This window comes from Oryza sativa, chromosome 2, assembly GCF_034140825.1.
Source record: "Oryza sativa Japonica Group chromosome 2, ASM3414082v1".
Classification (NCBI taxonomy): domain Eukaryota; kingdom Viridiplantae; phylum Streptophyta; class Magnoliopsida; order Poales; family Poaceae; genus Oryza; species Oryza sativa.
This window is the reverse complement of record NC_089036.1, coordinates 32,989,089-33,012,474: the sequence shown is the minus strand read 5'-3', so window position 1 is coordinate 33,012,474 and position 23,386 is coordinate 32,989,089. Positions and strand designations below refer to the sequence as shown.

General features: G+C 43.9%; 3 protein-coding genes across 4 annotated transcripts; 2 read left to right on the top strand and 1 right to left on the bottom strand.

Annotated features, from left to right (window-relative positions):
- LOC4330867 (nitrate reductase [NAD(P)H]) lies at window positions 1-3,399 on the top strand. The gene is made up of 4 exons (XM_015767224.3): window positions 1-1,079; window positions 1,182-1,322; window positions 1,492-1,724; window positions 1,811-3,399. The coding sequence occupies exons 1-4, from the start codon at window positions 122-124 to the stop codon at window positions 3,146-3,148; spliced, it is 2,670 nt and encodes an 889-aa protein (XP_015622710.1). The 5' UTR covers window positions 1-121; the 3' UTR covers window positions 3,149-3,399.
- A 319-nt stretch (window positions 3,400-3,718) lies between these two features.
- Window positions 3,719-19,242, top strand: LOC4330866 (separase). Of its 2 annotated transcripts, none has more exons than XM_015770658.3 (27): window positions 3,719-4,500; window positions 4,590-4,767; window positions 4,855-4,959; window positions 5,390-5,524; window positions 5,624-6,087; window positions 6,283-6,389; window positions 7,158-7,288; window positions 7,373-7,672; window positions 7,747-7,866; window positions 7,976-8,197; window positions 8,278-8,388; window positions 8,496-8,642; window positions 8,742-9,113; window positions 9,200-9,289; window positions 9,430-9,678; window positions 9,973-10,096; window positions 10,489-11,331; window positions 11,922-12,165; window positions 12,267-12,369; window positions 12,549-12,740; window positions 12,820-12,875; window positions 13,328-13,557; window positions 13,645-13,891; window positions 14,037-14,430; window positions 15,259-15,498; window positions 16,005-16,092; window positions 16,949-19,242. In XM_015770658.3, exons 1-27 carry the CDS (start codon window positions 3,779-3,781, stop codon window positions 17,455-17,457), a joined length of 6,723 nt encoding a protein of 2,240 aa, XP_015626144.1. In that variant the 5' UTR covers window positions 3,719-3,778; the 3' UTR covers window positions 17,458-19,242. The 2 variants fall into 2 exon arrangements, with proteins under 2 accessions (XP_015626144.1, XP_015626143.1); XM_015770657.3 differs by having other exon boundaries at window positions 6,283-6,397; window positions 7,163-7,288.
- On the bottom strand, window positions 18,139-21,896 carry LOC4330865 (uncharacterized). Its single transcript, XM_015770660.3, has 2 exons — window positions 21,771-21,896; window positions 18,139-19,400 (listed from the first exon to the last, which is right to left on the bottom strand). The coding sequence occupies exon 2, from the start codon at window positions 19,386-19,388 to the stop codon at window positions 18,351-18,353; it is 1,038 nt and encodes a 345-aa protein (XP_015626146.1). The 5' UTR covers window positions 19,389-19,400; window positions 21,771-21,896; the 3' UTR covers window positions 18,139-18,350.
- Between the last annotated feature and the right edge of the window lie 1,490 nt (window positions 21,897-23,386).

Below are 23,386 nucleotides of genomic sequence, written 5' to 3'. Positions count from 1 at the left end.
AGATGCCATCCTGAGCTTCTAGCTCGCGAGTGATCTCTTCTTCTAGCTCAGTAACCACAGCTACAACCTACAGCTTACAGTGTCCGCAAAATTGTAACATTGTGTCCTTCCATCGGCAACAATGGCGGCCTCGGTGGAGTACAAGCTGGCTCCGCACCCGTGGGCGAGCAATGCTCCGTCGAGCAACCTCGACTTGTTCCCGTCCGGCGGCGGCAAGCGCCGTTCGGGCTCCGAGACCGACTCCGACGACGAGGACAGCATACCACCGGACTGGAGGTCGCTGTACCACCCGCGGCTGGAGGTGGCGGAGCCGGCCGTCAAGGACCCCCGCGACGAGGCCACCTCCGACGCGTGGGTGCGTCGCCACCCGGCGCTCGTCCGGCTCACCGGCAAGCACCCGTTCAACTCCGAGCCGCCGCTGCCGCGCCTCATGTCGCACGGCTTCATCACGCCGGCGCCGCTCCACTACGTGCGCAACCACGGCGCCGTGCCCAAGGCGGACTGGTCGACGTGGGCCGTGGAGGTGACCGGGCTCGTCAAGCGCCCCGCGAGGCTCAACATGGAGCAGCTCGTGACCGGGTTCGAGGCCGTGGAGCTCCCCGTCACGCTGGTGTGCGCGGGCAACCGGCGCAAGGAGCAGAACATGGTGCGCCAGACCGTGGGCTTCAACTGGGGCCCCGGCGCCATCTCCACCTCCGTGTGGCGCGGCGTGCGGCTGCGCGACGTGCTGCGGTGGTGCGGTGTCATGGGCGCCTCCGCCGGCGCGGCCAACGTGTGCTTCGAGGGCGCCGAGGACCTCCCAGGCGGCGGCGGGTGCAAGTACGGCACCAGCCTGCGCCGCGAGGTGGCCATGGACCCCGCCCACGACGTCATCCTCGCCTACATGCAGAACGGCGAGCCGCTCACGCCCGACCACGGCTTCCCCGTCCGGGTCATCGTCCCGGGCTTCATCGGCGGCCGCATGGTGAAATGGCTCAAGCGCATCATCGTCGCGTCCAGCGAGTCGGAGAGCTACTACCATTACCGCGACAACCGCGTCCTCCCGTCTCACGTCGACGCCGAGCTCGCCAATGCCGAAGGTAATTAACCAACCATATCTTCCTCGAACGCACTGCACGAGACACACATTGTTGCATCTTTGTGATCTTAACTTGTGTGTTTTTTTTTTGGATTATGTGCAGCTTGGTGGTACAAGCCGGAGTACATGATAAACGAGCTGAACATAAACTCGGTGATCACCACGCCGGGACACGATGAGGTGCTCCCCATCAATGCGCTGACGACGCAGCGGCCGTATACGATGAAGGGATACGCCTACTCCGGTAAGCCCCAAGCCCATCTCATCTATCATGTTGTTTGTTTTTGGGCTTCGGCCTGCTCGTTCTAAAAGCCCACCATGATCACTTTATGCTTTTACTGGGCCGTTATAATATCAGTATCTTTGTACTGATGGTGAATGGGTGATTAACGGTGATGATTTTCTGTTGCCAGGCGGTGGCCGGAAAGTTACAAGGGTAGAGGTGACCCTGGACGGCGGCGAGACGTGGCAGGTGTGCAACCTTGACCACCCGGAGAGGCCGACCAAGTACGGAAAGTACTGGTGCTGGTGCTTCTGGTCCGTCGATGTCGAGGTGCTCGAGCTGCTCGCCGCCAAGGAGATCGCCGTCCGCGCCTGGGACGAGTCCCTCAACACCCAGCCGGAGAAGCTCATTTGGAATCTCATGGTAAGCACTAAGCACCAGCAACGGCAACGCCATCCGTTTCAACGACGACGATGTGCTTACGTTTTGGTTCGTGTGCGTGTGTGCAGGGCATGATGAACAACTGCTGGTTCAGGGTGAAGACGAAGACGTGCAGGCCGCACAAGGGGGAGATCGGGCTGGTGTTCGAGCACCCGACGCAGCCGGGCAACCAGGCCGGCGGGTGGATGGCGAGGCAGAAGCACCTCGAGACGTCGGAGAGCGCGGTGAGCACGCTGAAGCGCAGCACGTCCACGCCGTTCCTCAACACGGCCACCACGCAGTACACCATGTCCGAGGTGCGCCGCCACACGACGCCGGAGTCCGCCTGGATCATCGTGCACGGCCATGTCTACGACTGCACGGGGTTCCTCAAGGACCACCCCGGCGGCGCCGACAGCATCATGATCAACGCCGGCACCGACTGCACCGAGGAATTCGACGCCATCCACTCCGACAAGGCCCGTGGCCTCCTCGAGATGTACCGCATCGGCGAGCTCATCGTCACCGGCAGCGACTACTCGCCGCAGAGCAGCAGTGCTGACCTCACGTCCATCGTTGAGAGCCCTACGGCAGCGGCGGCGCCCGCCGTGCCGGTGTCGACCGTCGCGCTGTCCAACCCGCGGGAGAAGGTGAAATGCCGGCTCATGGACAAGAAGAGCCTGTCCTACAACGTGCGCCTGTTCCGGTTCGCGCTGCCGTCGCCGGACCAGAAGCTCGGGCTACCGGTCGGCAAGCACGTGTACGTGTGCGCGTCGATCGGCGGCAAGCTCTGCATGCGCGCGTACACGCCGACGAGCTCCGTCGACGAGGTCGGCTACATCGAGCTCCTGATCAAGATATACTTCAAGGGCGAGGACCCCAAGTTCCCCGACGGCGGGCTCATGTCGCAGTACCTGGACTACCTGCCGCTCGGCGCCACCATCGACATCAAGGGCCCGATCGGGCACATCGAGTACGCCGGCCGCGGCGCCTTCACGGTGAACGGCGAGCGCCGGTTCGCGCGGCGGCTCGCCATGGTGGCCGGCGGGACGGGGATCACGCCGGTGTACCAGGTGATCCAGGCCGTGCTCTGGGACCAGCCCGACGACGGAACGGAGATGCACGTGGTGTACGCGAACCGGACGGAGGACGACATGCTCCTCCGGGAGGAGATCGACCGGTGGGCGGCGGCGCACCCGGCGCGGCTCAAGGTGTGGTACGTGGTGAGCAAGGTGGCGCGGCCGGAGGACGGGTGGGAGTACGGCGTGGGGAGGGTGGACGAGCGGACGCTCAGGGAGCACCTGCCGCCGGGCGACGGCGAGACGCTCGCGCTCGTGTGCGGGCCGCCGGCGATGGTCGAGTGCACGGTGCGGCCGGGCCTGGAGAAGATGGGCTATGACCTCGACAAGTCCTGCCTCGTCTTCTGAAACGTGACGTGTGTAGTGTACGACACTGCAAAAACTGTACATATACGTAGCATAGTTGCATAAATTTTAATTCAAAGTTTGGAGCTCTCTCGAGTTCCGGTACATCGGAGTAGCGCGCGGCGGTCGCATTCGATGGCCATGGAAAAAGTGTAGAGTGTAGATTGATGGATGGTTGTGCACATGGTTCATTTGAGAATCAAGATGTATATTTCATTGGTCATACTAGAGCAAATAAAACCGAGATATTACTACGACTGTAACAATCTGTTATTACATTGTGTTGACTGTCGGCAAAACTCACTCCTCTGCCTGATATTTTTCAAATGTTTGGAAATGGCTAATGTTTTCTTCTTGCATCACTAACCAAATTGTTGAATTGAAGTGAGGCCCATATAGAGGTCATCAGAATAGGCCCACTGGCAGCCCACAAGATAATTTACCAGCCCATTAATCAAATCTTCCAGCGTACGCCTCCTCCTCGCCGGTCCCCACCGTCCTATCTCCTCTGTCCAGCGCGCAGAGCTCCGAAATCCTCCTCCTTTCCCGCCCATCCCCGTCCCCGAAATCCCCAAATACGCGCACAAAAATTTCCCCACACGCGGCGCCGCAAGCGCAATCCGCACCACGGCAATGGAGGCCGCCGCCGCCGACCTCCTCGCCGCGCTCTCCTCCCCGTCCTCCCAATCCGGCCTGACCTCCCGCTTCGCCGCCTACCTCGAGCCCTTCTCCCCCTACCTACCCACGCTAAACCCTAGCGCCAAACCGCCGGCGAAGAGGACGGCGAAGCAGCGCAAGCAGCAGCCGCCGCCGCCGCCACCCGACGCGGCCACGGTCCGCCCGCTCGCTAAGCGGTTCCTCCCCTTCCTGTGCCGCGCGCTCCAGGTACTCCCGCTGCTACTCCGCCCCAACCCTAGCTCAGGCGACGCCGGGTGCACCGACGAGCTGCTCGACGTTTACGCCCTCCTCCTTGACTGCCTCGCGGTCATATCGGCGTGCCTCGCCGGGAAGCCCTACTCCGTGCTGCTCCAGCGCGGCCGATTCGTGTGCTGCCTCGAGTCGCGCGGACACTACGCACGCGCCGAGGCGGACGCTGCTGCCACTCTGGATTCGCTTCGGTCTGTGCTGTCAGTGCCGACGGCCTCAAAGTCTCGCCGTGCTGCGACTGCGAGTTTTGCTTCCCTCCTTCCTGATCCTGGCATCTCAGGGGAGGCTGGTGCGGACCCTGAAGTCACCATCCTCGCGATTGAGCTCACCGTGTGCTTTGCTAATTGTGCCAGCAAGTGCAAGGTGAAGGAAGCTGCCCCATACGAACGGGTTGTCAGCCTTGTTGACCAACTCCAGCCATGGCTTCGGTGAGATTGTGTGCTCAGCTAAGCTTTGCATTCAGTTTGATTAATAAAATAGGAAATGAGTGGTTTAAAGTGTACTTCTGTGTGCGCAGGATTCTGGCTGAGGATGTCAGCAGGAAGTATCTGACACTGCTTGTGAATGCATTAAGTCGCTGTGCCATTCTCTTGGTTGCTGAATATTCAGTGTTCAATACCAACCTTGTGTGTGAATTCTGTCGTGCAACCTTGGGGGAGTGTATGAAGGCGCAAACTATTGAACGCTTGCCGGCAGTATGTATCATTACACAATTGATTACCCTCTCGAATTTGCTAAAAAACGTGGCTAGTCAATGATGTTACTATATTTTTATGGATCAGGTTGCTCGCAAGATTTGTTCATCTGTAGATGTGAGTTGGGGTGGGGGCACTCAGCTTTTGCTTGATGTCTTAAAGACCGTTGTTGGGTCTGCTGCATGTCTAAAGGTATTTTCATGCTTCCTTTGTTTTTATGCAGCTGGAAACCTCTTTCTAGTTTGTAGTTTCTCTTACATTTTAATTTGCTTAAACTGGTAACCATGAATGCCCCTTATATAGGACCATTTCCAGTGCTTGTTATTCCTTTATGTTAAATATCATCGAGGACTGATCGGTGCTGTTTCACTGTATCATTTTCCCCCTCTTTTGAGTAATGTAGTCATGTGCCATCTGATGGGCTAAGTGATAATGACTAGAAACAACTAGGTCATGGAGAGCAGATTTGTGGCGCACTCTGGCCTGATTTGTTTATTTGTAATGTGCAATGACACCTTCATCTGTCTATTCTTTCATTCCATAAATAGCCAACAACCTGTTTTTCTGCCAAGGCATCTTTACCTGTGTAATGTTGTCATGTAAGTGATGTAACCTTTTTCAGGCTGACTTACCAAGGGCTGTAAATGGGCTTGTAGAATTTGTAGCATATTTTTCTCGAAGCTTTGTTTCTTCAAATTGGGATTTATCTGTTGGTGCTGCTGAGCTAATTTATGAACAAGGTGGTTATTTCTCTGAGGTACATGCTGTACTATTTCGTTAGCATCATTTAATGTGAATGCATACCATCCCAATGCAAGCAGTGCTTTTGATTAATTCAATTACTTGCTGTGTGTAGGTTTCCTCAACCCCTGCAACTGCCTCAGTACTTATTCTTTATGCCATTGGATTATACTGTAGTGCTCAGCAAATTGAAAATAGAGAGCGGCCTCATAAATCCACAGATTTTCTTAATGATGAAAAGCATCTACAAACTTTAAAGAGTGCCCTTGCCACACTGGCACATCTTTTTTGTTTTGCCAATGGTAGATCCATTCCACTTGATACTATGGGTAAAGCTTCTAGTTCATCAATGCAGCCTGGGCATTCTAATAAGAAGAACAGTTTGTCTCACTCTGATGACCATATATCTTTTGTGGCATACCTGGATTCGCTAGAGTTTCTTTGCAAGATATTATCACAGTACGTGAATGCAGTTTGGAAGAACTTCTCTGAAGGAATAACACCCAATTATTCTATAAACATGACCTATGTGTTAACAGCACTGCATCAGTTTATCAATTCCAGCATTGCAGCTTATAGGTAGGTTCATCAGAAATACACAGGCAGCATTTGTCAGCTCTACACTATGTTGCAAGTTATTTTCAATTATTGATATGTTCTTAGTCAATAGGGTTCCCACCTATGTTTATATGAGCAAATTTGCAAAATAGTTATGTTGATATAGATGAAACAAAAGGGATCCCTGATTCTGCGTGTTGAATTTTCTTGTGACAGCTGTACAGAAATGCCTGAAGGAGACAAGGATAAACAGCATGAACAACATGGAACCTTGCTGAGAGCCCTAGTTTCAGCAATGAAAGTTTCTTTTATTACCAATGAAGGTATCCAGGTACCCCATTCGCTTTTCCTGTATCTATCTTGGAGTTAATTGTTCGTTTGGTCACTTAATTACTGTTTGTGGTTCACGTTGGTCCTTCAACTAGTCAAATCAATCCTCGAATTTCATTAATTAGCTCTTTTAGTCCTTGTGTGTATGTGGCATCACACATCTCTATGCTGAGTCAGCACCTAGGATCTCCAGCCAACCTAGAGTACATGAAATGACCAAATTTGCTCTCCATTAACATTTTTTTAATTTCCATTGCTCATAGACCCAACAGAGCGTCTGTTGTGTTTGTGCATGATGCATAAAACCATGCAGTGAAATAATTAGAGGGTATTTCATTCGTTTCTCATAGTTCTTGTTGGGTAACCTTGGCTGCTGACCCAGAATATGGACGAGAATGGGCCAACTAATAAAGGTCATGTGCTAGTATGACTTGTTTCTTAAGTTGGAGGACTGATTTGAGCAATGGGTGATGGTTGGGACCATGTGAAGTATTTACACATAGATTGAATCTGATTAATTTGAACGGACACCATTTATCACTGACACTATGTCTTTTGCAACTACAGTATGCCTTGTTTCAGCCTGTTGGTTTTTAATATTGATATCATTTTATTACATATAGAAACAGTTGACTTACAAGTAAATCTGTTTGTTGTTCTCCTATCCAAAGGACATTAGTGGAGTATTGCCTTTACATAGCCTGCTGTTTACTAATTAGAATTGCATCCTTATCACCTATTAATGTATCTTGCTTTCATAGTCCAGAAGAGCGTGTCCTTCATCAAATGTGCCATTTCAAGTACATGGATAAAACTTGATGAGATCAAATTTCTCATGTCCTCACTTGGTAACATCGGTGTGACGCTTTACAATATTGGACATTTGGATGAGGTACCATTCTGAGATGTTGATCCATTTACTTGAACATGCTTTTGAGTTTTAACCACAAATTCAAAACCATTTTCTCTATTTTAGGCACCAAAGGCTTTAGAGCTATGTTGTCAAACAGTATGGGTGTATGCCAGGCTTTCTTACCATAGACTATCTGCAAGCCAGGACGAACAGAGAATTATTGAGGATATACCGAAAGATACATTGAAGGACATCAGTATGGATGCGTTTGCTAAGATTACCAAGATGGTTGACATTCTCCATAGATGTGGAGTAAAAATAATACCTGATATTATTGTGAAGAGCTTGTCTGAATTGCTGGCTAATGATAGCACATCCGAATTTTTGAACAGTTCATTAGTCCTCATCAAGTTGTGGGTTAAGGTACTGATCTGAAAAGAATTATGTTGCTACCAAGACCACTATTGATTTCATTTAATTGGTTATTCACACTACAGATAACACACAAAGATGCTAAGGATGATGAAAGTGTTGATAGTGCTCCCCTTCTGTACCACTCTCTTATGGGTTGTACACCTCCTTTGCCTACAAAGTTGGTAGGCTTAATTTTAGAGCAGGTACCATGTTATATTTTATTGGTTAACAATAAATAATGCTGTATCTGAGAATCTGTCATGTTCTGTATTTGAAGCTAAATGGTTTTTGCACGTGCATTGATTTTCACAGGAATTATTGGCTTATGCATTAGTTGAATCTCGAGGCACTATGTTTTGTGTAGAAATGCAAAAGAGGATCACAAACATTCTGTTGAATAAAATATACTGTTCAAAGGAGTATTATTTGGAGAGATCGAGGGTCCTTGTTAGAAAGGCACGTGTGCTTCGTACATGTGGAGTGCAAAGTATAAGCAGCTGCCTTGAGTCTTTATCTGAAGCCATATCTTTACTGGTGAGTTTGGGTCTACTGTCCACTTATTTTATTTAGACATAAAAGGGAGATCTGACATTTGTTTTTTCTTCTCAAACCAGCGAGACATCCCACTGGATTCATCTCAAGGCAATGCACCTGCAATCCATCAATTAGCTATTGCATACTGCCTGCATGCACATTGTGCGCAGGAAGCCAATCTTGGTGCGGAGGTAATTACAACAGATCCTAGATGTTTTAGCAAGTATATAAACAAAATAAATACTTCTGCCTTTTGCTTTTTCTGATCATGCTTGTTACATCGTTGTCATCTGAATAGGTAATCTTTGATAGCGCTCAGAATGTATTTGGCCTGTGGTCAAAGATCAAAACTTTTGGTTACTATTCTCCTGGTATGATATCTCAGCAGCCATCAGAAAATCTTGTACCACTTCTTTGTTCTTTGGTTGATTTGTTGGCAATGAAGGTAAGCAAGGTCATTATAGATTTTTCGACCTAGTTTGGATGAGATGCAATTGCTATCCTTTTAGCAACATAGTTATGTTCTTTTACTGTGACATATCAGGGCTGCTTTGAGCTTCAATTTGATCTGTGCAAGCTTATGATAATTATATGGAAGCAAGAAAACTTACCCCCTGAAAAGTTATTTTCCATGCTATTTACCAATGGGCGCCTCCATCATGCGTGTTGTCATCTCCCAATGGACCAACAATTTATTTCAATTGCAGAGCATCATCTTGATGTTGATTGCCATAGTACAGAATTTTGGAGAAACTGTTTTAAAGGAGACCATCCTTCTCTTTGTATGTTTCTCCAGAGATTGTGGCCTATTGATTCCTTTATTTCTACGACATGTGAACCTTCCTTTCGAAGGGAATTTGGTTTCGGTGGTAGTGTTCATGAGGTTGATAGTGTCGCATCATCTTTGGTTTCTGATGTAAGTTTTGTTATTTGCAGCACAATTGCATTGTAATTATGGCTGTTTTAGTTTTCTATTAACCATTGTGTACTGTGAATCTACAGGCTACTGTAAATGATCAATCAACCTTTCTAGCTGGCTATCTGTACTTTGATTTATCAGAAAGACTTCTATCAAGAGGAGAACTTTTCCAGGTAGTTGCACCGGTGCTCCAGTTTGAAATATCATGTCTTGGTGCAAGATCTTTATTTGTAGGAATCATTGCTAAATTGTTGTCTTGGTTGATATTTTAGATTTCTTGTGATATAAACATTTAGTAGTTCTGTTTTTGTAGGCCTTTTCATACGGAAAAGAGGCCTTGCATTTACGCAAGAAGCTCCTAAGAAAGAAATTCAAATTCAATTTTGGCAAGTTTACAAGTGGGGAAGCTCAATGTTCTGGAGGGCAAAACTCTGTTTCACTTGAAGCATGGGGATCAACAATAACTGAAATTTGGCCAGATTCTACCAGATCAACTGGAACAAGAGATTCTTTCCTTACTCCTTGGACTGTACTCCAGTGCTATCTTGATAGCATTTTGCAGGTACAATAATGACATGGCGTAAAGGCCATTGCAATACTCTTTAATGATTGAAAAAATGGAACTGGTACACCACTGTAGTCAAATAAATGTGGGCCTATCTGTCATGTCAATGTGACATCCAACCTGCTGATGGGTGCCTACTGTGGTATGCAAATGGCTGTAGACATAATTTTTACAGTGCAACACACAAATTGTTGGCATTTGGCCAGCATTCTTAACTTCGGGAATGATGCTTCCTAAAATAAAAAGAAACTTTGTGCATGATGCTCACACTGTAATGCATTAACTATTCAGGTTGCTTTGCTGCATGAATTGATTGGTAATGGTGCCGAAGCAGAAGTTTTGTTACGAACAGGAAAGGATATATCACAATTTCAAGGATTGCCGGTTTTTGGTGTCCTTTTCGCATCAGCTTTAGGTATGTGTGTTTATATACTTCCTTATCAATTTTAGGTCTGTGCGTATATATATACTTTTACATCAGTGTTACGAAGATCAAAGAGGCACTATTACTTGTAATTTAGTTTTGGCACTTCATAAGTTATGAAAAGGACCTCTTGGGACTTCTCCAAAGATAGTACTACCTCCGTTTCAGGTTATAAGACTTTCTAACATTGCCCACATTCATATAAATGTTAATGAATAATGAATCTTGACACATATATATGTCTAGATTCATTATATATGAATGTGGGCAATGCTAGAAAGTCTTATAATATGAAACGGAGGAAGTATACAACAGTTGTACATATTGCTTTTGGTGGTTTTTGCGTCATTTGTCCTTCTGCCTCATGTTGCCTGATTTTTTAGGTCAAATATACCGCAAGAGACAGCAATGGGACACCGCAGAGGGCGAGCTTAAATATGCCAGGGATCTTCTTGCACAAAATGCTACATTCATTTCGTGCAAGCTCTGCAAGTTAACTCTGGATATATCACTTGATGTGCAAGCTGGAGATCTATTTTGGAGTCTATATGAGAAAGACTTTCAGAAACAGTCAGCAGGCAATTTGTCTAATGCTCTAGGCATGTATCAGTCTGCCCTGGATAAACTGAACGGCACCAAATTGGAATCTCCTGTTGACTCATATGATAAGCTTAAAACTACTTGCATTATCTGCAGCAAATATGGGAAAGAACCATTAGCTGCAAATGATGGAGTGTTACCTTCATGTACTGTATGTGCAAATTTTAGTCAGGCTTCCGGTGATCACTCGAATGAGTTTACGGCATTAAAATTTCTGAAACATAAGGATTCTGAATGTTGTCCACCATTGGATGTTAAAGTTAAAAGGACAACCAGAAATTCATCACGTTTAGCTAAAGAACAGAATGTGGAAGCTCATGTAAAAACTAGGACGCGCTCTAGTAAGCGAACTGCTCATATGAAAGGTGAAAAGGCTTCAACTGAGCTACACTGTAAGAATGGCCTATCTTGCAGCGATAATCTGTCCACAGATACTTTGGTCCGTGGAAAAGCAAACTGTATCCTTGATGGCGTTGACCAGAGCATAGATTACACATGCAGTATATTTGGATGTTGGAATTGCCTTTTTGTGAATACACTCAACTCTGGGTCCATCCAGAATATTTTGCAATTCAGATGGGATTGTGTTTGGCATCACAACCATGTGTCTATCCTGTTAAAAATAGGTACTTTTCTCTATTTATGCTCCTTATTATGTGTGTTAAACAAATAAATTGCACACTTGACGTAATAACATGTGCGCAACTAAGGGCTTCACAATTTGCGCATAAATTACGTGTATGTTTTCAGGTTTTTGCTAGTTTATTTTCGATATATTTCATGTTTAATCATTTATTTACTATTATTTTTTAGTAACATGCTATAACATTCAAGAGGATACCTTTATTATGGAAGACCCATGGACCAGTCCAGTTTTTCAATTTTGTATACCTGGCTTTTGAGCAGTTCTCTGTTGAACAGCAGGAGTGCAGTTATTTCTGTGAAATGCTGTTGGTTTACACATATGAGATGGGAAATCCTCTTTTAGCTCCAAATGATATTCATATAAAGTTAAGTTTATTTATACATTCGAAGAGATTGTTACGGGTGAACATCAAATGATCTTTTGCTACTGTGAAATGCATTGAATCATGTGATGGTGACAGATATAGTCCTTTTGTTTAAGAAGTCTGATTGAATTTTATTCATTACTAAATTCCTATATAATATATTCATATAGTTTTTTTTTCTCACTTCTGAGTGTTGTATTTTACAGCAAAAGCCTTGGGTGCTCATGGAGGATTGCATGGAGCTCATAAAATTCATAATATCTATTGGCAGTGCATATCATTGTTGTACTTTAGATCCCTTCCTCAGGATTGTTATAGAACTTATGAGCATAATTTATTTGGACTAATCATGGATCAGAGCACTGGTGATTTTCTTATTTCAGAGAGGGCAGAAATATTATATAGTATGAGTTTGTTTTTGCTCAAGGGCTTCCTTTCAGAACAGTCAAGGTTATTTCATTGTCTTGCTATAGTATCAGTCACATATCCACATTGCAATTGTAGCGCTTCGTGAAACTTGTGTAAGTTGTTTTCATTTCATCTGTCTTCAGGGACATATGCTGCCGCTTCTGCAGTGTACAAATGTCTGATGTTGTTCCTTGGTTGCTGAAAGCTTTTGTGCTGTCCAGAGAGAATCCCTCACTTTTTCAGGAGGTCTGTGATTTCCTTTAGTCATGTTTCCATGCAGTATAATGTTTTAAATGCTCATTGCATATTCTTAATTTTATCATCTCTGAGTGCCTGCTGAGTTCAGGCTATAGTTTCCTTCCGTCTTCAAGTATATGTTTTACTGTTGATGGTTCTTGTGTTGAAATCCAACTCTCTTGGTTCAGGTTTGCAGGCTACTTGCATGTATATTCTTACTTGCAACGATTGATTCCACGGCTCAATTACCTTTATACTCCAGTGGATCTCTCTCTTTGAATCATTGGGCTGCATACTTTCATCAGAATTCTGTTGGAACCTATCTCGATTGCCAGTACTTTGCTGGCTTAAAATCATTACTCAGAAAAAATGACTCGAAGGTTTGTACGTAATTCACTGCTAAATCAACACATTCCTTTTCATGTACTATTTATCTTTAATTTTTACCCTGCATTTCAGGCCGCTCTTGAAGATTTTTCAAATGCGTCAGATGAGAGTCTCTCAAAGTTTTTCAGGTTCAAAATGTTTATGTAGTAAATTAGCCAAATCATTATTTGTCATTGTATAGGGGAAATATCATGTGAAAACGAGCTAAGTGTTGGAAACTCGTGAAAATCATATCTAAAAAGCTTTGTAAATTAATGAAAAAATTATTAGAGATAGGTGTACCTATGAAATACACTCACCAAATTCAAGTCCAAACTCAACTTCATTCGAGAGAAACAAAAATAACAAATTTCAGTTGAATAGTGTCCTGTTACTATTCACCCGAAATTTGTTCTTTTTTTACTCCCAAATAAAGTTGAGTTTGAACTTGAGATTTGGTGAGAATGTATTTCATATCTACACCTATCTCTAGTAATTTTTCATGAATTTACAAAACTTTTAGGTATGATTTTCAAGAGTTTAACACTTAGCTCATTTTTACCGGATTTGTCCTCCATGGTCATATTTAAATTTCTCTCAGGTTTTCATCAGCAGACATAGGACATCTTGAGATACATATAAAAGAATTCTTCCATAAGCTTCCTGATGTACCAATTGTGTGCATTAGCATGCTTGAAGGTGATTTTGTGAATGTTCTTGGGGAAATTCTTCTTCTCCCTTCTTATTTTCCTGCTTGGATGATGCTTTCGAGGTTTGATTCAACAAACAAACCTATTACAATGCTTTTGCCAGTGGATGCTATTTCTAAAGGTTTGTTGATTCCATATTAAAATTGCATAGCTTACTCTTAGTATTTCTTTTGTGTTTTTTTTTTCTCACATGGCTGTTGCTTGGCAGAAACCCAACATGAAGATTCCTGTACCAAAGAACTGGACAATCTAATGAGAGCCACAGATAAGAATTGGCAGTGCCCTTGGGGCTACACTATAATAGACTACGTGGCTCCTACTTTTAGAAAGATACTTGAGGAGAACTTTATTTCCCTCTCTAGTGCAACCCTCACTCTGAATGATGGACAAGCAAACCATGTAAAGTGGTGGTCACATAGAATGAAGCTCAACAACCACCTTGATAAGATGCTGAAGTAAGATTTCTTATGTTATGGCAAAACTTGAAAATTGATTCCACAAGATGTATTCCTAAAAAAATGTTTGAATTTTCTGTTGTTGAGATGGATCATATTTTTAATAACTTTTTGGTTCTGGTATGTTATGTTCTTTTTTGAACAGAGACATGGAGGAATCATGGCTGGGGCCATGGAAATGCCTTCTCTTGGGGTATGATTTAACTGACCAACACATTGAGGAAGCTCTGACAAACCTGATTGCTGGTCTGGAATCAGAATTCAAATTTGAAGTAAATCCAGTGCTCATCAAGGTCATCCTTGGTGGTGCTATGTCAGTGGATGAAGTGCAGGACTGTGTTTCCCAACTTATATCGTATAAAGGATATTTTGGCCGAGGAGGGTGTTGTGGGAAAGACAGACTTAGAGCCTTATCTTCTTGCTGTATTGAGTCTGAAGCTCTGGAGACAGTCGAATGCTTAATAAAAAGTACAGTGAATGAGCTGATTGAACCAGTTGATAGAGATCCAGTCATTTTTGTTCTGGACACTAATGTGCAGGTGAGCAATAAGATGGCCAGATTGTGAACTATGTTTACTGTGTGGGTTAGTACATGTGCGTAGATATTTCTTCGAGTCCTTGAGATAGTGTTATGGATGTTTTCCTTGACTGTTCGGTCTAATGGTAGGAATAGATACTGTGGATTCGATATCATTTGTCTCAAGCCTGTGTTGGTCCAGGTCTGTGGTTGTATTTAATATGAATATGAATATTAAACATAACCACAAATATCTTAAAACTGTCGCAACAGCTTGGCACTTACAGTTGTTGAATTTACTGCATCCTTTGTTGATTAAAAAAAGAATAAATTTCAGAAAACGCCATGCTTTATGGTTGGAGTTGTACAAAACCTTAGGAACTATTACTAGCATAGCTCCATAGCCCTGGATATTATGGTCCTAAAGTTTCACAAAATCCCACCCCTATACATGCAGAGCATATATTTACTTATTTTTTAAAAAATATGGAGTGTCTATGCTTTTTTTTAATTATTGACTTCTTGATTAAGGTGATTGGTTTAACTCTTCACTAATTTGAATAATATTTTTTCAGATATGCTAAAATTAATAGAGATTTGAATGAAGTTGGGGATTTATGAAACCTTTAGACAAAAAACTGTGGTTATGTGAGTCATAATACGTGTGGTTTTCTGCAGCTTTAACTATAAAACATGGCATTCTCTGAAATTTACTCTAAAAAAATAATTGCCTCTGCTTTTTTTTTCAATTTCAATCAGCAGTCCCTGTGACTCTGTGAGGCTGTGATGTATGTTCCTATCATTTATGATATCTTCATTAACCTCTTTTGTTTAAAATGATTAAATGCAGATGCTTCCTTGGGAAAACTTGCCTGCACTAAGGAATCAAGAAATTTATCGCATGCCATCAATTGGAAGTGTCTTTCTAGCTTTGACTAGAAGTAATAATTATTGGAAAGATGCCCGTGTTATAGCTCCTCCTTTTCCTGTCATTGACCCTTTCAACGCATTTTATCTGTTGAATCCTAGTGGAGACCTGAGCAGTACACAAGAAGAATTTGATCAGATGTTTAAGAACTACGAATGGAAGGTAACATTGATTTGACAACAATTTAGAAATGATAAAACAACAGTCCTTGTTCTAACAACCATTTCTCAGTGCTAAATTTGTGAAAAATAATTGCTTCCACCAACTGTGGAAATGCTCTTGTTGGGAGATGAGAAATGGTTATATTCTGGCATCTCAATGTGCTTGTAAACATGTGCTTGCCATACCAAAAGTGGTTATATTTACTGCTCCTTTCACTTTAGAAATATAAATGGCTGCAAAATCTTGTCTACCTGTAGGCTAGCACTAGATACCTCTAGCTCAGCTTGTCTGCTTATTGCTACTGTTGGTTGCAACTAAATTTAATAAATTGCATCAATCAACTACAGCGTCTAACATATGTCATAGAGATAACAGGACATGAACCCTTAGGGCTTTTGCAGGCTTGCTGGAGCATTTATGTTGCATGTTAAAGCATGAATTTGGATGCCTATATAGTGCACCAACAAACGGTTGTGATTTGTGAATGTTGCAACGATTGTATGCAGGGAAAGGCTGGGTATGCTCCAACAGCTGAAGAGCTGGTGTTGGCCTTGAGGAATCATGATCTTTTCCTTTATTTTGGTCATGGAAGTGGTAAGCCCTATAGATATAAAGATTGTAGTCATCATTTTGCTGGATCTACATATTAACGTTTTCTCCCATTCATGTTAAACCCTGATGCCTTCGGTCCTCAGAATTAAGTCTAGTAGGGTAATACTCCATCCATTTCAAAATATAAGCACTTCTAGAGTTTTTCACGGGAATTAAGAAGAGGTGAAATTAAATGAGGGATGGTTGTCATCGATTAAGATGAGAAAATATGTAGAGAAATTAAATGAAAGATGGTTGTGATTGATTGAGATAAGAAAGTAGGTGGAGAAGTTTTTGCATTTCGGGATAAAATTTTGAACACTAGAAGTTATATTTTGGGATGGAGGGAGTACCATAGTTAAGTTATTTGCTGAACCTGTTTTCTTTTTACTGATTGCTGCAACAGCGATACATTAAGGATTGCTATTTTCAACGGGTGATAACATGACCTAAATTGTTGATTGGTCTATTATGGCCACCTGGGTGAAATTTCTTTAGATGAATACTCAAACCCAGCTTTTATATAAAAATAACTAAAGCTTGAACCGCTAATTCATTAGATGGTGCCCTTGAGTCAACTACACAAACCGGCCACATGTGATAGCAGAGTGGGTTATGTGTCAATTGGAACAAGAACAACTGCTTCTAGGGGGCCCAGTGCCAATGGATGCTTTCAAGTTTTCAATTGTATTTATTACCTATTGATTGGACTGTTAGGAATAAGAACTAACCTAGTGATCATGAGTATCTTTGTTCTTACTGGGCACTGTTCTGGTAGCCTTTGACTAATACAGAGAACAGCCATTTTCATTTATTAGAACTAAACAGTTATTTTCTAACTGGTCTTGAAATGTTGCAGGAACTCAGTATGTCTCTGGAAAGGAAATTGAGAAATTAGATAATTGCGCAGCTGCTCTTCTTATGGGTTGCAGTAGTGGAACATTGCGTTGCAAAGGGTGTTATGCTCCTCAAGGAGCCCCTTTATCATATTTATCTGCTGGTTCTCCAGCTGTTATCGCAAATCTCTGGGATGTGTCAGATAAGGATATTGATCGATTCAGCAAAGCATTGCTCGGTTCATGGTTGCAAGAGAATTTTGTAGCGGCCAAAAATTGCTCGAAGTGTTGCCAGCTAACACGAGAATTTGAATCCATGACCATTGCTGTGGAGGGTAATGGCAGGCCGAGGCGAAGAGGCACACGAGGGAAGAAGTCCGAACGAATGAATAACTGTAGTAAGCGTTGCACTTGTGGCAACAGGCGAGTAGCTTCATATTTAAGTGAAGCTAGGCGTGCTTGCAGGCTTCCTCTTATGATCGGTGGATCTCCCGTTTGCTACGGTGTGCCTACCATCATTAGGAAAAAGTAACTGCCCTGTGCTCAAGTGGGAGATTTTGGGTGTCCAATGCGCCTCCTGGTTCTGGGCATTGAGCAATCGATGACATGATGGTGTATGGCGTTTGACAGAAGTGAGCATTCTTGGCACCGCATTGCACGAGCTCGCATGTGCTTGTGATGTTTGTGATATTCATTCGCCATCTGGGAATGTAGATCAGGCAAGATGGTGTGAATTGGCAGATGCCTTCGATCGACGGTTTACTAGAAGATCTGCTGTGGAAATGCTCATCGACCGTCGTGAAGAGATACAAATCTTTCTTCTTGCAAGTATATACAAGTAAATGATTATATTAATATATGCTCTGTAGAATGTAGTTATGAACAAAATTGTAATGTTATGTTACGGGAAATCATTTAGAGCATGTATGTTGATGTCATAAAGTGTAGGGCACTTCAACGATGAAGTGTCGAACTCAATGATAATGTATTCTACAGTTTCTATGTTTGGTTGAAACATGAGCTCAGGTCATTGTAAGATCTTACTGCTTCTTATGTTGTAATATCGTCAGTCAACACCTCCGGTTTAGCAAATGTTCAAATCTATGTTTAGTCAGCACTAAGCACAACTGAATATCTGAAGCTGGTGAGATCTAAAATCGATCCCCACTGGATTAATATTTAGCAGAGCTTCTGAAAAACTGGAAATAAAGGCTACACAAACCGCACAAGATGGGTGCGGTATTTTCCTTTTCAACAATGAATGTGAGATGGCATACATTGAAGTGAAACAATGAGCTAAAAGGTTAAGACAACTACTTTGGTACATGATCATGAACAAGTAAATTGAGGTTGAAATTGATGAATGCTATGCACCAGAGAACCAATTGTGCAATGTACTCCTCCAGTGGTAAAGCCCCTGTTGTCTCAATTAGCACCTAAGAACAACCTCTCGCGGTTTCTACGGCGGCGCCGACGCCGCCTCTCTGGTCTAACCATACCGGTGCTTCCGCCTCCGGCCATAACCAAATCATCCTCATCGTCGCCTTCCAAGGGGTAATGGTAAGGCGTGGTTGCATTTGCACCACTGCTCACCGCATAATTGTCCTCGGCACCGCCAGTTGTACCAATTGCATTCTGAAGCCTTTGGTTTTGATGATGCCGAGCAACTTGGCGCATTAGAAACATTAACATTCGTCTAGTGTTATCTGTCCCGTGTCCGTTGGCATTGTCATCCTCATCACTTTCTACATCATCTAAATCATCTTCATCTTCCAAGTCTAGCACATAATCACCGAAAACAATCGCCCTCCCCATAGTTGCTGTTATCGTACTGAGTGCATCTTGCCTCTCTCTTTCAATCTCTAGCAATCTCCACTTCTGTTCAAGGATGGGATCGACTTCCCTTGGCTTTGCAAGAGGGTGCTCTGACTTCACATGCTTGCGGAGTTCCTTGTAGGTTCCTACAAATGAGCAACCATCCTGCATGCATGTCCTCCTTTTCCCATTGAGATAACTTCGAGCTGGTTCTACTATAGTCCATCCCTTCACCTTGCCACGACACAGTGGACATGCAAGATCAACAGACTCATTTTTTTCACCTGCAATCAATGGCGTCGAGTCCAAGTTCGTGCCAACAGTGTTGGCAGGAAGTTCCTCTAGCAATGCACCCTTGGTGTAAGCCTTCTTGAATTGATCAAGGCAATTTGAGTGGCGGTGGCTAGTTCCACACATGTAAGGGCGACAACCTTTATCATGCGAAGAACAAAGGAGGAGAACAGCATTATGCGGGTATTCCATGCACACAGAGCAGTTGGCATCTTCCCAGTCCATCTTCTGTGCAGCTGGCAGAGTTTTCTTTCGGTTTGATTCTTTCATTGCTTTCCAGCGGTACGAAGGGATGGGATACGGTGCGGATCTAAGCTGACGAGCCACATGCCTCCTTGCCCTTGCACTTCTTGCCATTTCTTCGGAAACCTGTCCAGAAAGAAACCATAACGTGATTTGCATGAATTGTTGATACAGTTGTTTTCTTATAAACAAAAACAGGCCAGGGATCTGCAAGGATATTAAAATACAAGATAAACACAGAAATTAACCTTCTTTAGATTACAATTTTTTTTTGACTGGGAAAACTACAAGGGCTTTGCCTAGTAGTGTAATTTCATTAAAGAGAGAAAATATGTACAAGGTTAATTCTTTATATTACAATTTAGCAAAACAAAAGGGAAAAAGATTAATCAACTTTGTCAAGAATGTGTTGAGGACTTTTTTTTGGGGGGTGGGGGTGGGGGTCAGTAGGAGCTGCACAGATGGATCTTCCTTGGCCAAGTCAAAACATTTCCTGATTCCTTATCTGGTCATTTTCATCATTTGTCAAACAGAACACACAAGGCAACGTAAAAATGAACACAGCTTTATGGATGGATAGTTGAAGGGCGCAACTAAAATCATGAAACAAAAAACACAAATCACAACTGTCCAACTTCCAAAGGCAGCAATTTCTGTTGGCATTGGAATCACCATTTGCTGCTCCATTGAATTGGCATAAGGAGGAAAGTTTAATATTTAACATGATGATAGGGATGAACCCCGCCACAGAGGCAGTGAATGTAGACCCTGATATAATCACATAATCAAACAAGGAAAAGAGGCATCCACACAGTTATCATTTTTGTGAGTCAAATCAAGCATATGAAACCAAGCAAACTTACTAAACTAAGGCTGCAAACTTATAAAAAAGAAGCAAGAAGTAGCAAACTGGCATTGTACAATGTCAAAATGGAAAACAAACAAAAAGATCCTCCTTGGTTGTTGCAATTATACAAGAAAAACTCATGAGCAACATTACCAACCAATTGCAGCTTTACTCTTGCAGCAGCCTTCCTCCTTAAACCAAGTCAGCAAACTTAAGATCCACAACAATGACTAACAAGCAACCAAGGCAGCAGAAGTCACAGGTAGACTTTATGGGATCCAACCACAGAAGGGTAGGAACATAAACAAACGAATAGCAACAACCAAAGGCTTTTAAATAATCAAATCAATGAAGCACATTAGATGTGATCTACAATACCCATTAAAAAAGTCACACCTAAGAGCCAGATAAGAGATAAAGGGAAAACCAGTGGCCCACATGGAGCATGTCAGGACCCCTCCCAGATCTACCAGAATTAAAGAGAAACAAGGAACAACACATAACTTTTTAATTAGAGAGAATCAATTGATACTGCAATTGGGCCAAGGATTCCATCCTTTAAGAACATGCTAAGTAACCAGCACAAGAAAGGTATTTGAAGCAAAGGGCTTCTTTAAGTTTTACTTCAATCTTGATCCTCCTACCATGATTGCTAACACATGGATGGAGGTTGGCAAAAGGGTTTTCTTATGCCACAAATTGGTTCAAAATTCACCATTTTCAACTCAAATCAGTGACAAAAACACTTTCTTCTCCATCTAAAAAGTGCACCTTATCCACTGAATAGTGCATTATTAAATATTACCCGAGAAGCATCTTTCTTCGTTAACTTTAAGCAAAGAAATGAAAGGGCCACGGCCCAAGACTAGATAAGTGCTCACGATTTAACTAAAATGCTATCCGAAATGCTATTTTTTCTACGTTAATGGCATTATCAATGGGCACAAGGACAGTTCAGAAAATGAAGCTTTACTGCCAATTAAATTTCCTTACTACAGTACCTTCTCGCAGTAGATCATTTCCTACAAAATTGTTAATCACTACTACAACAATCAAAAAGCTTAAAAGCATCAACAGAAGCTCAAAAGATACATTAAAGGGTATTTTGCTACGCCATTGCGGCCAATCCTCCAATCTACACGCAAAGAATACACCGAGAACACCGCTCTCGTGCTACTGGTTCAATGACTAAAATTTTGACAATAGGAGGCCCCTTTTGCTCGCCCATCTTCGTTTTTAGGTCAAATACCCCAGCAATTGTAACCACAGTCACCTAAATCCTCACTGAGAAGGCATAATTCACCTTGATAAGATCAAATTAGGCCATCCAGTCTGAGATCCCGACCTAGACCACTCCCATCAGAGAGCTCCACAAAATTCTCCCGAAGGAGCGCCAAGAACCAGCCAGAAAACACTCAAATCAGCACCGGAACCCCCCAAATTCCCCCAAACCAAGAAGAATTCCTCCCATCCGCACCCAAATCACAGAGATAGAACCCCGAAACAAAGCTCCCTAGCCACCATTCCAGGACAAAGAACTTGGGCCTCGGCGCCTGGCGAACCAACCCACCACCAAGATACCCAACCAACCAAATCTGACATGTTCGAATCGGGACGAAGGGCATGGGCAGGGGGGCAAGGGCAAGTACCTAGACCCGGGGGGCGAGCGCCCGATGCGGGAGCGGAGGAGGTCAGCCGGATTCCGGCGGCGGTGAGCGCGAGGCCGCGACGGAGTTGGAGACGACGACGAGGAGGAGGAGAGCAGCAAACCGAGCGAGAGAGAAAATGGCGAAAGACAAGGACACCCCTAGTTAAGCCAAATTAACGAAAAAAAAAACAAAACGAAAAAGAAAAAGAAAAAATGGCGCAAAAAATAAAAAGTGGATTAGAAAGGGGAGGAGACGCAAAGATTTTGGGCGGGTGGGCCCCACGTTTTTTGGTGCGAGTTCGCGTTGCAATTACAGTTTCGCCGCCTGTTCACCCCTGCGTGGACCCGGTCCATGCACCGGCTCCCTCCTCGGGCGGGCGGGAGCCGGGACGGAAGCCGGGGTCGCGGTGCAGTCCATGGACCGCGTCCACGCAAAAGCTGGGGTGACGAAACCGGCGGAGACGGGGGGTGCCTTCTACGGGACGTGTTGCGATTTGCCGTACACCGTTGAACTGTAGCACGTTGAGAGAGAGAGAGAGAAAATAAAATATAAAAAGGAATATTCCTCTTATCGTTTGTACTTTTATCGTAGGGTCGAGTAAATTTCGGCGTGTTAACCCGTATTAAACGGGAACAGATTCCTTCCCGCCGGTGGTCATCAACCTCTATGTAAAGTTAGTGAGTTCATAATTGGAACAGCTAAAATTCATTAATAAAGCTAGTGAGATTACAATTGGAACAGCTGAAATTAACCCCATGGATAAAATTCAGAATGTTTGTTTTATAACTTGGAAAAGTAGGAATGTCTCACTAAGCAGAGTTTTACTTGACCAGGCAACTATAATTTCCTCGCTGTCACTGCGTGATTGTGGTGGAAGACGGGGGGATTAGGTTGGAAGATTCTTGTAAACACGCATGAGAAACAAGCGAAGAAATAGCAGTAATGAGTTGGGATTAAATCAACCATATCCGATATATTCTGATCTGGGATAGGGTTGGATAATTGGATTGGGCTTGGCGTTTTTCGGATGGACCGAGAAGCGCGGCTCGCACGAGATCAAACCGAGATCGCTCGCTGCTCCTGCGATTCTGGATGGGTGGTTCAGGCTTCAACACTGAGTACTGAAATTTCTTCAGAGAAGAGTTTGGTGGCTTTGGTGGTGGTGGTGGGGCGTGGGCGGTGGCTGATCACATGATCCGTGGGACTGTGGCTTTTGCTGGCGTATTGGTCCCCAGCCTCTCTCTCTCTCCTACCTCCTGCTCGAGGCTTCAGGCTAATGGCCCTGTGATAAAAGTTCAGAGAAGTTCAGTGTGGATTTTGGGGTTTTGTACTAAGGCTGTGTTCGTTCTAGTGACATTGGGTGAGAAAGCTCATCGTTTTTCGTGCGCACGCTTCCCAAACTACTAAACGGTGCGTTTTTTGCAAAAAATTTCTATAGGAAAGTTGCTCTAAAAAATCATATTAATCCATTTTTGCAATTTAAAATAGTTAATACTCAATTAATCATATGCTAATGGCCCACATCGTTTTGCGTATCTTCCCAATCTCCCCAATCCCCTTCTTCTCAAACACACCCTAATACTACAAGAAATTTCAGACTTTAGTGCTGATGAAAG

What these genes read in the sequence shown, in the direction of transcription:
- LOC4330867 (XM_015767224.3), top strand. Translation starts at nt 122, where the DNA reads ATGGCGGCCTCGGTGGAGTACAAGCTGGCTCCGCACCCGTGGGCGAGC. An exon ending in GAAGGGATACGCCTACTCCG is followed by an intron (nt 1,323 to 1,491) that starts GTAAGCCCCAAG and finishes TTCTGTTGCCAG; the next exon opens with GCGGTGGCCGGAAAGTTACA. An exon ending in AGCTCATTTGGAATCTCATG is followed by an intron (nt 1,725 to 1,810) that starts GTAAGCACTAAG and finishes GCGTGTGTGCAG; the next exon opens with GGCATGATGAACAACTGCTG.
- LOC4330866 (XM_015770657.3), top strand. Translation starts at nt 3,779, where the DNA reads ATGGAGGCCGCCGCCGCCGACCTCCTCGCCGCGCTCTCCTCCCCGTCC. An exon ending in AAGCCAATCTTGGTGCGGAG is followed by an intron (nt 8,389 to 8,495) that starts GTAATTACAACA and finishes TCATCTGAATAG; the next exon opens with GTAATCTTTGATAGCGCTCA. An exon ending in CACCTTGATAAGATGCTGAA is followed by an intron (nt 13,892 to 14,036) that starts GTAAGATTTCTT and finishes TTTTTTGAACAG; the next exon opens with AGACATGGAGGAATCATGGC.
- LOC4330865 (XM_015770660.3), bottom strand. Translation starts at nt 19,388, where the DNA reads ATGGCAAGAAGTGCAAGGGCAAGGAGGCATGTGGCTCGTCAGCTTAGA.